Raw genomic sequence first — 12,957 nt, forward strand, 5'->3', positions numbered from 1 at the left:
TGCATGCAGTTCCAAAAAATAAATAAAAAATAAATAAAATAAAAATGTTCACATGTGTCTTGAAAAAATACTTTATTTAAAGAAAGTTAATTTTCTTTCAAGACCTCTTACCCAGCTGGGTGTAACTCAACGGAATGGGATAGATCCCCTTCACTTTCTGTACGATTACGTCATCAGCCAGTGTCCAACGTCATTCCCTACCAACCAAGTGGGCATAGAGGATGAATATATTCTTGTGGTGAGTGAAGCGAGCCACCGTGCCCGCAGCGTGGTGAGCAAACAGAGCCCGCAATTGGCCGAATTTCTAATTTTCCTGGAAAGTGTGGGCAGAAACCTCCACTTCCGCCCTCACTCACATCACTTACAGGTACAGCTGCTGAAGAGGTTTTGTACTCTTCCGTAACTCAACTATTGATAAGTCGGGAGAAGCCACTTTGCCGGAGATGGAGATTTTTGTACTAAATAAATAAAGCCGAAATTGCAAGAGAGCAATAGAACCCTCTAGAAGATGTGCAACAACCTAAGATCTCTGTTTGTAATCAAACCATACAACCTTTTTAGCAATATATATATAATTTATTTACATTCAAGTCACCTAAAAGTACTATACACCTTCAGCGGAATGAACATAATATATACATAAGGCCAAGTGTAAATACTTGAATGCACTTTAATACAGAATGTAGAAAAAAAAACACTGGTCATTACACATTTTTTATTGTTCAAATGATTTTTCTTATCTGAAAATAAAAAATAAATAAAACACTTGTGCGCACACTTCCACAATCAAACACACTCATTCACTTACTCCTGGAGCAGGGAATGCTCTCGTTTTGCATATACAGCTGGCTTGAGGGGTGAAAGGGCCAATAAACTACAGTTGTTTGAATTTCTCCCTTACTTGTAGAAAATGATCTCTGTGTGCCCTTCAGTGACCTTATGGCTATCAGATAGGGGATATCTGTCTTTAGTGGGAAACATTTTTCAAATATATTGCACCTTTCCCCACTTACCTGGGTATGGGTGTTGGTAATAACTGAACAACACAAATACTGGGTGTCACTGTCGCACCTCCACTGACAAGGTAGCAATACAAGACACTTGGTTTAGAAGTAAAGTCTGTGGTGATTGGTGGGTTCATTCCCTGGGAGTGGCATGTGGTGATTTGTTTTTTTTTAGTCCAGTGCACTTGGTACCAGATGGTGTCAGTGTTCATTTAGAAGGGTCCACAATATGAAACAAAACAACGTTATAGACAGTGGCTTTGTAATGCCTTTTTTCTAAACGTGGAATCTTTCTTTGTTATTCAAGTTTGACCTCACAATTAATGTGTTAGTATGAGAGCAACATTACTATGATGTACTTTGAAGATCCTGCTCTGCATAAAGGAGCTGAACGTTTCATTACCCTTTCACTGGCAGGGGTTTTATAACCAAGAGAAGATGTGTTTGAAGCCCTCCACCCCCACAGTTGCCAGGGAAGGGGGAATTTTAGAGAGTAAAGTCCACAGACTTGGTATCAAGAATCTAAGAGGCCTTTGGCCAAGCCTGGACATAGGATTTGCTGGAAATGTGCAAGTGACTGATACTGTTTCAGCACTCTGCCTCTGACATCATGTACATGAGAGAGTCTTGTTTCCCAATCTCTGCCACAGCTGCGGCCAGTCTTGCCAGGTTCCCATTGGGGAAGTTCTGTGCCTCCCAAAAATTCAGGAGGATGGCAGTAGGGCTTGCCTTGGAGATGAAGAAACCTAAATGGCTGTAATAGGAAAGACAGAAGAGAGTATGTGAAGTCACTTACTAATGGACAGCAGATATTCAATAAACAAGGACATGCTGATTGTTCGTAGTCTTCCCTGACCTGTCATATTTTGGGAAATGTCTCTAAAGTTGGTCATACACCCAAAGATTATCTTTTCTATCATTCAACTAACTGGCTGGTTGGAAAGAAAATACGGTAATGTATGGGAGCAAATGACAATCAAACACTGGAAACTGAACAAAAACAGTCAATCAGACAAATTGGTTAAATCCATTTGATTTAACAATAAAACAATCTATGTAATGTATTATCGTTATATGCAGAGCTGTACAGGAACTATTTAATCATTCTCTACTACGGAAACACACATTAGTCTAATAATGCCAGCAGCCAATTAAACTACCAATATGTTTTTTGGACTGCAGGAGGCAGCTCATATGAACACTGGGAGAAAATTTAAACACATGAATTGGGCCTTGGTTGAAATCAAATCCATGGCCTCAGCACTTTAAGGCAGCAACTGTTTCCTTTCAATGTGCTGATGATATAGTTATAGATCACGGCAATGTGCAGGTGACGAGCAGCCCTATGGAAAGTACATTAATGCATGGGTGGATGTATGAGATGAGAAGGGGAAAAGCATGTATAAATGCTAGCAGCAGAAGGAGGCCCATTGAATGAGTTCAAGGTCACAGGACATGTTTCAAATGAACAAATGATGGTAGAAACTAGGGGGCAGTAGGTGGCCTAAATAGGGAAATTTAACAGTGTGTGACTTCTCTGGAGAATAGATCCATGGAAAGAAGAGTAAAGCGAGGGAAAGATAGTAAATTCCCATGATACCCAGACATGTCACCTCTGTTATCTGCACCTGGATGAGTCGAGCCTGTTAGCACTGTATCTCCCTGATTTACATCCATGATGAGTGACCTTCATGGGTCTCATATAATGTTGACTCCACAGAATTAGTTAAAGACAGAGAGAAAAAAATTAGAAAGACACAGAATGGAGATAATCAGAAACTTTTAATTTTCCACACAAGTGTGTATGCTGGGGCTGTAATAAAGGAAAGGTGCTGGAGTATAAATTAGCCGAGATGGATGGTAGAGGGGAAGAGGTGAGCTGCAGTTGCAGGCTAGAAATGTATTGAGGGAAATAGTGTTGGTGGGGAAATTAATTAAATTGTGGCATTATGGGGGGGATTCAATTAGCCATGGTAATTTACTGCATGCTAATTGATCCCCCGGGGCTATTCAATTACCCCCGACAGAAGCCTGCAGGCTGCACTGAACAGGGATTTTTTTTCAGGTCTGATCAGAAATCCCCAATAACTAGCATGTTAATGGGTGCCACGACCTTGTTAACACATAGGTCCGCAAACTTATCATGGATTCTATGCGTTAGCTCCCGGCAACACGTTAATTTATTGGGTGTTAAAAGGACTTGGGATAAAAAGGGTCTGGAATTGAATAGCTCCAGGCATTAAAGCCTGTGGCTAACACCCTTTTCCACCTCGTTAAATTAACAGGGCTAATTGAATTCGACCCTAATTAACTGTAGGGTGTAGATGAATTCACCTGGGAGAGTCATTATTATTTAGGGCTTGCTGGGTACGCATGAATTCATCTGAACTAAGAGTAAGGAATTGAACTTGGAAGGGTATGAACTGAAAATGTGCAGGGGGCTTTTTGTTAGCTGAGGTAATGGCCCAACCGTATGATCAGAGGATGACTGATAACAGCAGGCGCAGAACTATCAGCGGCGGTGCAGCCAGGCGGCCATAGCCTCATTTTGAGTACATGGACATCCGGCTGCAGACCCCTTCATTGCTGCGATCTGCTGGCACAGCATTCAGCAGTAGTATAGTTATGAGACTTATTAGTATAAAACTGCTGACAGCTACGCCGGCAAGTCGCCGCTGCGGGTAGCGAGCTAGCCTACTGTGAGCAATGGTAACTTATGACAGTTAATAAATCTCAATAATAATAGGTATAATAAATAGTCTATTTCAAATTCCATGTCATTCTTTTCATATAATGCCACTATCAAGGATAGGTATTTATGCTTCAAATATCTATAAAATGACAGTGGCATTATATAAAAGAATAAAATGGATTTTACATGGCATATTTTAGCCCCTGGGCCCATCATTCTCTAGTTCCGCCATTAGACAGCAGAGTGGGCTGCTGTATCTGTAAGTCAAGTGAGTCAATGAGAGGCATTCACTGATCATTTTGAATTTAACGTTATGCTACCTATTACCACCTCTGTTAAATTCAGAATGACTGTCTGTTTCATGTTGCCTGGCTGACAGTGAAGATCACAACATACTATTTCCTGTCCTAGTCTCTCGCTACTGATGCCAGCCTCTGGCTAGAACCCAGATTGACTTGTGAGACCCAAACTATCAGTCCGTCTTCAGTGAGGTAACACAAACAGGTTTTTTTTAATTTATATTGGGATATTTAAGTAGAGTTAATTGTTGTGTGTGTATTCATGTATCTGCGCTGCATTTCCAGGGAGAATTCAGAGGAAATGGGAGGGTCTTGTACTAGGAACACCCCCTCTGTGACTTGGCCATGCCCCTTCTGGTAACACACACTGGGCCACTTGGGTGAACTTTCCCCAAAATAAAAGTATCCAAATGAGTCACCTATCCTGACCGACTGAGGACCGTCTGACAAAAAAAATCCAGCAACCAGTTAATAACCAGTATCTTGGAGCTTGGCAATTAACACAGCCGGTATAACAGTGCTGAAGGCAGAGGTATAGTCCACAAACAACAATTTTGAATATGAATCTCTATACTCTAAATGAGAACCTTGTGGAGAACCATAAGAGCAGCATCCTTGGTGGCTCTATTTGCCCTATAAGCAAATTGATAGCAGTCAAAACCCACCGGTAAGCTAGCCTTAAGGTATCATAATACTAATCTCTCGAAACACTTCATGATTAATGTTGACAGTGCAATGGAACGATAATCATTTAACTCAGACACAGATAATTTTGGAACTGGGATACTCGTAGTGGTTTTAAAACATCTCGGAACAGCACACTGTTCTAATGAGAAATTAAAAACTTTGTAAAAATACCTGCTAGCTGAATAGCACATTCTCACAAAACCCTCCCTGGAATACGATCTGGCCTGGGTGCTTTCCTAGCATTTTATTTTGCATAGGTAAAGCCTAACATCAGACTTAGATAATATTAAAGGGCTTCCTAATGGGGGAATTCGCATAATTTCACTTCAGGGATCAGGTTAGCCTTCTCAAACCTTGCATATAATTTGTTTAACTCATCCTCAGAGGGACCACCACTTTGTAGGTACAAATATTAGAATCTTTAAAATCAGTTAAATTCTTAATTCCCTGCCACATAACCCTCAAATCATCACATTCTTTAAAGTGACTCTCAATTCTTTGGCCGATCGAATACCTTTCTTCAAATTTGAACGGCTTATATGCTACACTATCCTTAGATCAGAATGCCCTGTCCCTAGATCTTAGCAGGGAACAGACCTCACCAGTCATCCACGGTTTCTCATTGGGAAATAACCAAATTACTTTATTACAAGTAATACTTTCTATGTAACAATTAACATACAACAAAACCATAGACGCCAATGAATCTACATTAATACGTGAATCCACCATGGCCTCATCCACAAATATCTCACAGTCACTACATTCTAAATTGCACTGGAGCTAAAGCCCCCAATGCCAAACAGTAATATTCTTAGTAACAGGCCTGGACCGTTTAATTAATGGTAAATATTTTGAAACTAAAAAAAGAGACGAATGATCTGACTGCACAATGTGGGATCAGAAAATGGTCTTATAAGCATTCTTGATGTTAGTATATACGTGGTCTAGTGTATTATCCACACCCATCGGTAAAGCCACGTTCTGAGTGAACTTTGAAAGAACTGATTTTAGTTTAGCTTTATTAAAGTCACCGGCAACAATAAAGGCAACAATAAAGTGAGAGTTTTTAGAAATTGAGATGTTGCCCATAGCAACCAATCAGATTCTACTTAACATTTAACAAGCACCTTCTAGAAGATAATAGCTACAATCTGATTGGTTGCTATGGGTAACATCGCCACTTCTAAAAATTTTCACTTTAGTAAATATACCCCTGGGTGTTTAGTTTGCTGTTTGGAAATAGCACTGAACAAAGATCCAAAACTACGATGCCATTAGCTTGTGGTAGAAGATATACTGCAGTCAGAAGAAGCACCGAAAAATCACAAGGAAAATAAAATGGTCTACACTTCAACAATGAGAATTTTGAGCCAGCCAAACAGTAGTAATTAAGGCAACATCCGTACACCAGCCATTATATATATGTACCGATGCCAAACTTCAATGTCCTATCAGCTCTAAACAAAGTCCTCCCAGGCCATTGAAAAGGGAAGTCATGATCATTTCCTTCCAACCTGGACTCAGTTAATAACAATTCAGAACAGTTTTTAATAATACAAGGACGATCAAACAGGACAGTGATAAACAAGTTCATGGTTTTGCATATATACATAACTACATAGTTACATAGAGCCAAAAAAGGAAAGGGCCCTGCTCGTATGAGCTTATATTCTCATGGGGCTATGAGTGGACATATAGATGTAGAGTGGAGCAGAGTTGGGGGCTGCAGAGGGTGGATATTTAGGAGGAGGAGTGGTAGGCAAAGAAAGGAGAAATATAAATGGCATGGTTGATTGGATAGATTTATGAGCATTTGAGAGCATGCCAGAGGCAAAGTGGGAAGTTTGCGGTCTTGGTGGGGAAAAACAATATTTTTGAGATATTCAGTTTTATGAAGCAATGGTACATCCAAGAACAGATGCAGACTGGTATGGCCTGACATGGAAGAGGTCAGGAGAAGAGAAATGAATTTAGGTATCATTGGCCTACAAGTCATATTGGAAGCTGAAAGAGCTCATAAGCTCACACAGAGAGGAGATGTTGAGGGAGAAGAGATGTTGATGGAGAAAAGAAGAGAAGTGGGCCATGGACCTCCAGGGATGCTGACCGAAAGGAGGGCATGTGGAGACAGTATTGGAGACATAGAGGAAGCAGTTTGACAAATAGTAGTAGAGCTGTGTGTCCCAGAGCCCAATACAGTAGAGTGTTTGCAGGAGGAATGGGTGGTCCATTGTGTCAAAAGCCACCATGAGGTCAAGTGGAGAGGGCGAAAGTTTAATTGGAATGGGTCGAGAAGGGAGTGAGAGGAGATGAAGGTCATGAGTCAATTGCAAACAAACCTATTTTGGAATTTGGAGGCAAACAGTGCTCAGAGATAGGGCAGTAGTTAATTAGGGAGGAAGGATCAAGAAAGGGATTTTTAAGGATGTGGTAGAACAAGGCATATTAAAAGGAAGAATGGAAGGCAAAAAAGGAGCAATATAGTTTAAGCATATGGGTGACCCTTCCCAAACATATTGGTGTCCTGCCCTTTCCTTTGGGATGCAACTGCCACTTTGATCTTCTTAAAATATCTATTAGATGCATGTGAAGGCCAAGCAGTCATGTCTCAGCACCCTGCACCTCTCTTACACTCTTCTGCTTTGCTATTACAATCATTGTCCTGGCATCACATTACATCTTAAATCCAGGCATATTATTTATCTGGTTCCATGCTACTGGTGGGCAGTTCTGGGGCTCCCACCCTTTATTGGAATCTAAGCCACTCAGTAAATCAATTGATCCAGGCCCTCTACTTTGCATTTACTATGCATTGCCACTAGTAACTACTACTACCACCACTACTACTGGTCTATTCTGCACTGGCCACCAACAAGAACAAACACACCAGCTGTTACTCCAGACCCTTTTCTTCCAAGCCTGCTCTCACTGCCTCCGTAACCGTCACCCAACTTGCCACAATTTTATCCGCTATGCCTCTTCCCAGATCACAAAAGAGACTGCATGAGGGCACCTGAAGCATTATATCAGTACATATTGGGCCTGATTCAGAGGTGTCTTTTGGCGGTCGCCCATATGCGACTTTATGTAAATGCTGCTACAGATCCCTTCCCTGGTGTACACCGGTGCGTATGAATGTGCAAGGACTGAGACGCCCACTTTGAGCATCTGTAGATACTGTAACAATCAGTCGCACCATGGCAACTTACACCAGTTTATGGCGGGTGCAGTTTTTCCATTTGAGTATGGCCTCCAGAGTGCATGACTGAGCGTCTGTGTATGCAAATAATTCAGCGACACGCCCATGACACTCCCATAACATGCCCATAATACAGACCATCTCCATGCATCTGATTAACCACCTCCCAGTCACTGTCCCAGATCAACCAGCATTTTTCCAAGACATCTCTGACATTGTGCATCTCAGTCGCAACCGCGCCTTTGTGCATACACTCTGTGTAACGTATACGCCATAAGAGCTTTTAGCGAATTTTGTGTACTCACAGTGTTCCGTGAACATCGGCACAGCACACCGCTCTGAATCAGGCCCAGTATATTGTTTTCCCGTTTTCTGGAAAGAGGAAGTGGGAGTGGCTTCTATATTTACTGCCATTCACCCCAGCCGGGCATGCGCCGCTGACCACCTCCACCTCTGCAATTCTTAAATAATAACTTACTTTTTCTAATCTCATCCTATAGTATTTCACTCACTAGCTTCAGCTGCACCCGCTATCTAAGCCTACCTTAAGTCTAAGGTCATCTAAGCCTTCTTGACAACAGTCATGACCTGCCGCGACCTATTGAGTCCTTGCAGGGCTTTCCATTGGAATTAATGTACATTTCAACCAACATTTTGTAACTGGATATGTTTCTGGAAGTTGGAAATTGCTCTACACCATCTTGCATAGAGAAAACAACTAGTTTGCAGAAACACTGGCCGGTTATCTGTAATGTGTCTGTTTAATCCTCTGTACCAGACAACGATTTCCAGGCAGCAGCTAAAAAATATATTTTTTTGCATTAAACTTTTGGTATGAAGTTTTTGCAAAACTATTTTAGACTACTAAGGGCTGAGCCGTAGCTAGGGTAGTGCGGCCGGTGCCATCGCACAGGGCACCACAGATCAGGGGGCGCTGTTTGGGCCTGTCAAATTTCTGTTTATTATCATTCTCACTTGTAGCTGCCTCTTATTTCATCCCCCGCATCTCCTGGCCTCCCCTATCTCTTTCCTGGCCCTTCCCCATGAGGCCATTCCCCTTTTTTGGGGTGCATTATGTCCTTTTGAAAAATGAGGGGGACGCCAATGCTCTTTCTTGCATAGGGCACCAAAAAGTCTAGTTACAGCTCTGACTAAGGAAATAAAGCATAAGGAACATAGGACATCTAATCACTGTGACATTTTCTTTTACAGTTTTGTGTGTGAGGGTGCATAAAGGGGCAAGGAAATGGCTGGTTGCTATGGTTTTTGAATTGGAGCTCTTATCTGCAGATTGTAAAAAGTGATACAGGTGAGAAGGACAAGCATTTCCTAGCAGAAAAAGACATGTTACTTAAAGGCAAAGTATAATACAAGAAAATCAGTGTATAATACAGATTTCCTTTTTAAAATACAATAGCACACCTGTGGAGGCACCTTCCAAACACTATAGACCACATAATTTAAATAAAAAAGAGTAAAAAGTTAACCCCACATTCGTAGGTGTCCAGAATTTCAAAAAAGGATAATGGTTGATGGGAGATAATGAGGAGGTATACTGTGTAACAGGTAGAATTGACACAATTTCCCGCACATTATAAATATATATATATTGTATTATACAGTATACAGTTCACTGATGAAAGATTAAAGAGCTGAAACATTGGAATGTGGTCAGTGAGTGCTGACTAATGCTGCCCATCCACTAGACTAAACCTAGCGATTGAGCGATAACAACCGTCGTTATCGCTCCATCGCTTGATAATCGCCCGCAAATTGGGCAGTAAAATGTTAAAAGCGGCTAGCGATGCGCGCGCCCGCTGGTCGTTTTTCACATCAATCATCGCCCGAGCATGACGGTCAACCTGAAGACAGCCGTCAGGTTGCCATGTTCGGGGATGATTGATCTGCATACACTGAACATCTGAACGTTCAGTGTATGCACTTCACCCGGCGGGAGACGACGGCGTCGTAATCATGCCGTCGTCCCCTCATCTAGTAGTGGATGGGCAGCATAAGGGTCTCATTTATCAATAAGTGATATTATTGTTATCACTAGTTACTAATCCTAAATGGTGTTCCAACCAATCAGCTACTAACAGTCATGTGTTTGAAAAATGACAGTTAAGAACTGATTGGTTGGAGCACCATTTAAGATTAGTAATGAGTGATACCAAGAATATCACTCATTGATAAATGAGACCCTCATTCTTTTCAAGTTCCCTGAGTGCCTATGCCTGCTGCGAGTCTTTCTGCATATGAGCACTTGGGCAAGTAATATATAGGAGGAGGAGTGCCAACCGTACTCATTGTAATCTTATTTTTAACAATCAACACTGAAATAATATAATTCATATCCCCAGTTGAAAACAATGATATTTAAATTATTATTAACCACCTTTGGGTATTCTGGTAGAAAATAAGTAAAAAGATTATTCTACAGGAAATGATCTAACCTATCTATATTTGAGCTGGATAGCGCAGCTCACATATCTATATACCTTCTCAATTCTCAATAGAACATGGCTGGCAGGCAACAGAGCTGATGCTGTCACTTAAAAAGTTGTTTTCAACCATAAAGGATCAGAAAAATGAATAACATTGTTTGCAAATCATCTTATTATCAAGTGAAGCACATACATTTAGACAAGAAAAACACAATTTCAATGGACATGTTCTTTATGCTGGTGAACACTAATGCCTTTTCCAGCTACAAAAGTACAGCTTTTATAAGTGCTGAATTGCTCCATTAGTGATACCTTGCAGTTTAGGAGGAATGTGCCTTCTCTATCATATGAGAGCAATTCAGGTCAGAAAACATTGCATGGAGAATCTTCAGTTTAAAAGTTACATAGTTTTTATGCAACAGGAGAGTACCTTAATCAAGCGATATATTGGATGACATACAGTATCGTTCCAACTTGGATCGGAACCATGTATCCTCAATGGCGTGTTCATGTGTGTCATCAGCGATGTTGTTCCATCTGATGTGCTGCACATAAGATGGGCTGATGTTCGCATGCAGGTTAATGCAGGATGGAAGAGGAGTATATTGGTCAGTTGTATACCGGATCGTGCAATGTATATGACCGTCCGATATATCCTTCCAACGGGCGTCGGGTCAGCTCGGATACACATCATCCTGATGTGTAACTTACCTTACATTCATTAGCTTAACCCAGTTACTACAGTTACTATTGAGTACATGAACTTTGATCTTTTCTAGGTGAAAAAGTGCTCGTGGGTAAAGCACCTGCATGATACCACTCTTACGGTGCCCATGCATGGCAGATCCAAGACCTGAGCTCTGAAAAGCCTGATCTTTGGCCAACTCATATATACACATTTTAGATCAGTGGTGTCAAACTCGGGCCCTTCAGCTTTTGTGGGACTACATATCCCAGCATGCCCTGCCACAGTTTTAGCAGCCCTAATAGCAAAACTGCGGCACTGAATGCTGGGATGTGTAGTTCCACTGCAGCTGGAGGGCCCGAGTTTGACACTACTGGTTTAGATCATCACTGTAAGGCTCACTCAATAAAATTCTGCTTGAACAGATATGGCTTCACTAGGCAGAAAACACTTGTTAGGTATTTGTCTAAATAAAGACATGCTTTTCTTTTTTAATTGTGAAATGCCAGCTGCAGAAGTATTTATAAAGTGTGAATTTGGGAGATTAGGATTCCCATGAGAATGTGGCTATAATATCTAGTTATACCCCTGTAGCAAGCCAATCACAAATGAAGTGTATAATACAGCAAGCCGCAAAGCTAAATTTTAATGCTCAACTTACCTGTCCAGATTCAGCTTCTGAGCTAACACTCTCCATTCGGCTCCATGGGAGGATGGCTCATCTAAGCTTGTTATGATCTTCTGTCTCATTAGAAAGGGGATTTTGAAGGCGCTGGGACCCACCAGAGCTGCTGCATCCTTTTCTCCTTCATCCAGCAGTATCTGCGATGGGCGACTTTCCTGAACCAAACCATTCTTAGTCAGAACCTTTATGTGACCAGAGGTATAAGTTGTCACAGTAGAGAGATAAGGGGAGGAGGGGTGAAGGGAAAATAAAGTGCTACACTCCAAGTGACCTAGGCCCTCATTCAGAGCCGCTCGCAATTAGCGCTCGCTCGTTCAGAAAAAGGGGGTGGCTATTCAAATGAACCGTACGCTCCTTGCGGTCTGTTGCCGCCTCCATGTCTGAACGAGCGAACAAAACATGCGCTTGTTTATTTGATAAAAACGTCCCCTGGCCGCTTGCATCATACGTCATGTCCGCTATTTATTAGATTAATCGAGTACATCGATCAGCGTATGAACTGCTCGCTATTCTTGTGGCTGGTTTTTCCTACCACTATATTGCGAGCAGTTCTGACTATAAAACAACCAAGTGACGTGGTCAATGATGCTGCTGTATTAATTATGCACACCCATAAAACGCCCGCTTTGACCTTTAAGCACGCCTGCGTTCTGATCTCCACTCCCCGTTTTCAAGCACCTTCCCCTGTTACCACCCACATACGCCTCATTCTGTCACTCAAAATAGCAGGCACTCGCTATATAGCGAACAAACGATTTTCAGCCGCACTGACTGGTTCGCGCATGCGTACTAAAAGCCGTACGCATGCGCAGATGTGCGAACATCGCTCGGAACGAGCGTACTGCCGCTAACGAGCGGCTCTGAATGAGGGCCCTGGTTTTAAGTAAGTGTCAGGAATAAGGAGTGTCAGGAATAAGGAGGCTGGTTATGGAACTTAAAATTGCCTTATATTGCCTACAGGTACACGTTGGTCAAAAAAGTAGAATGTGTCCTATTTCTTAAGGAGTTAGGAGAATTGCTGACCTGTTCAACTGGCATTGACCTCTTTAGCTATAAGCCACATACTGAACTTCACTACATAATCTTCATCATTTTCTTATACAGTGCTGGCAAGCTACTTGTTATTACTGGTCTAGGCTATCGCTTTTGATAGCAATTTTAAGTTCCATTACCGGCCTCCTTATTCCTGACGCTGCCCTCATTGATCTACAGGCACTTGTCAACTCTAAAGTAGGTTCATTAAGAAATGTTGAAAATCC

General features: G+C 41.7%; 1 protein-coding gene across 4 annotated transcripts in view; it reads right to left on the reverse strand.

The window, feature by feature from the left end:
* Positions 1-596: 596 nt before the first annotated feature.
* Positions 597-12,957, reverse strand: part of UNC5A (unc-5 netrin receptor A) — a 335,992-nt gene continuing 323,631 nt past the window's right edge. For 3 of the 4 annotated variants that reach the window (XM_088465535.1, XM_088465532.1, XM_088465534.1), the window contains 2 exons: positions 11,675-11,880; positions 597-1,758 (listed from right to left, as the gene is read on the reverse strand). In XM_088465535.1, coding sequence (XP_088321661.1) covers positions 1,593-1,758; positions 11,675-11,880 — 372 coding nt within the window. In that variant the 3' untranslated portion in view covers positions 597-1,592. The remainder of the gene's footprint in view (positions 1,759-11,674; positions 11,881-12,957) is intronic. The other variant, XM_088465533.1, reaches the window with a different exon arrangement.

This window comes from Taudactylus pleione, unplaced genomic scaffold, assembly GCF_031769625.1.
Source record: "Taudactylus pleione unplaced genomic scaffold, aTauple2 ptg001990l, whole genome shotgun sequence".
Classification (NCBI taxonomy): Eukaryota; Metazoa; Chordata; class Amphibia; order Anura; family Myobatrachidae; genus Taudactylus; species Taudactylus pleione.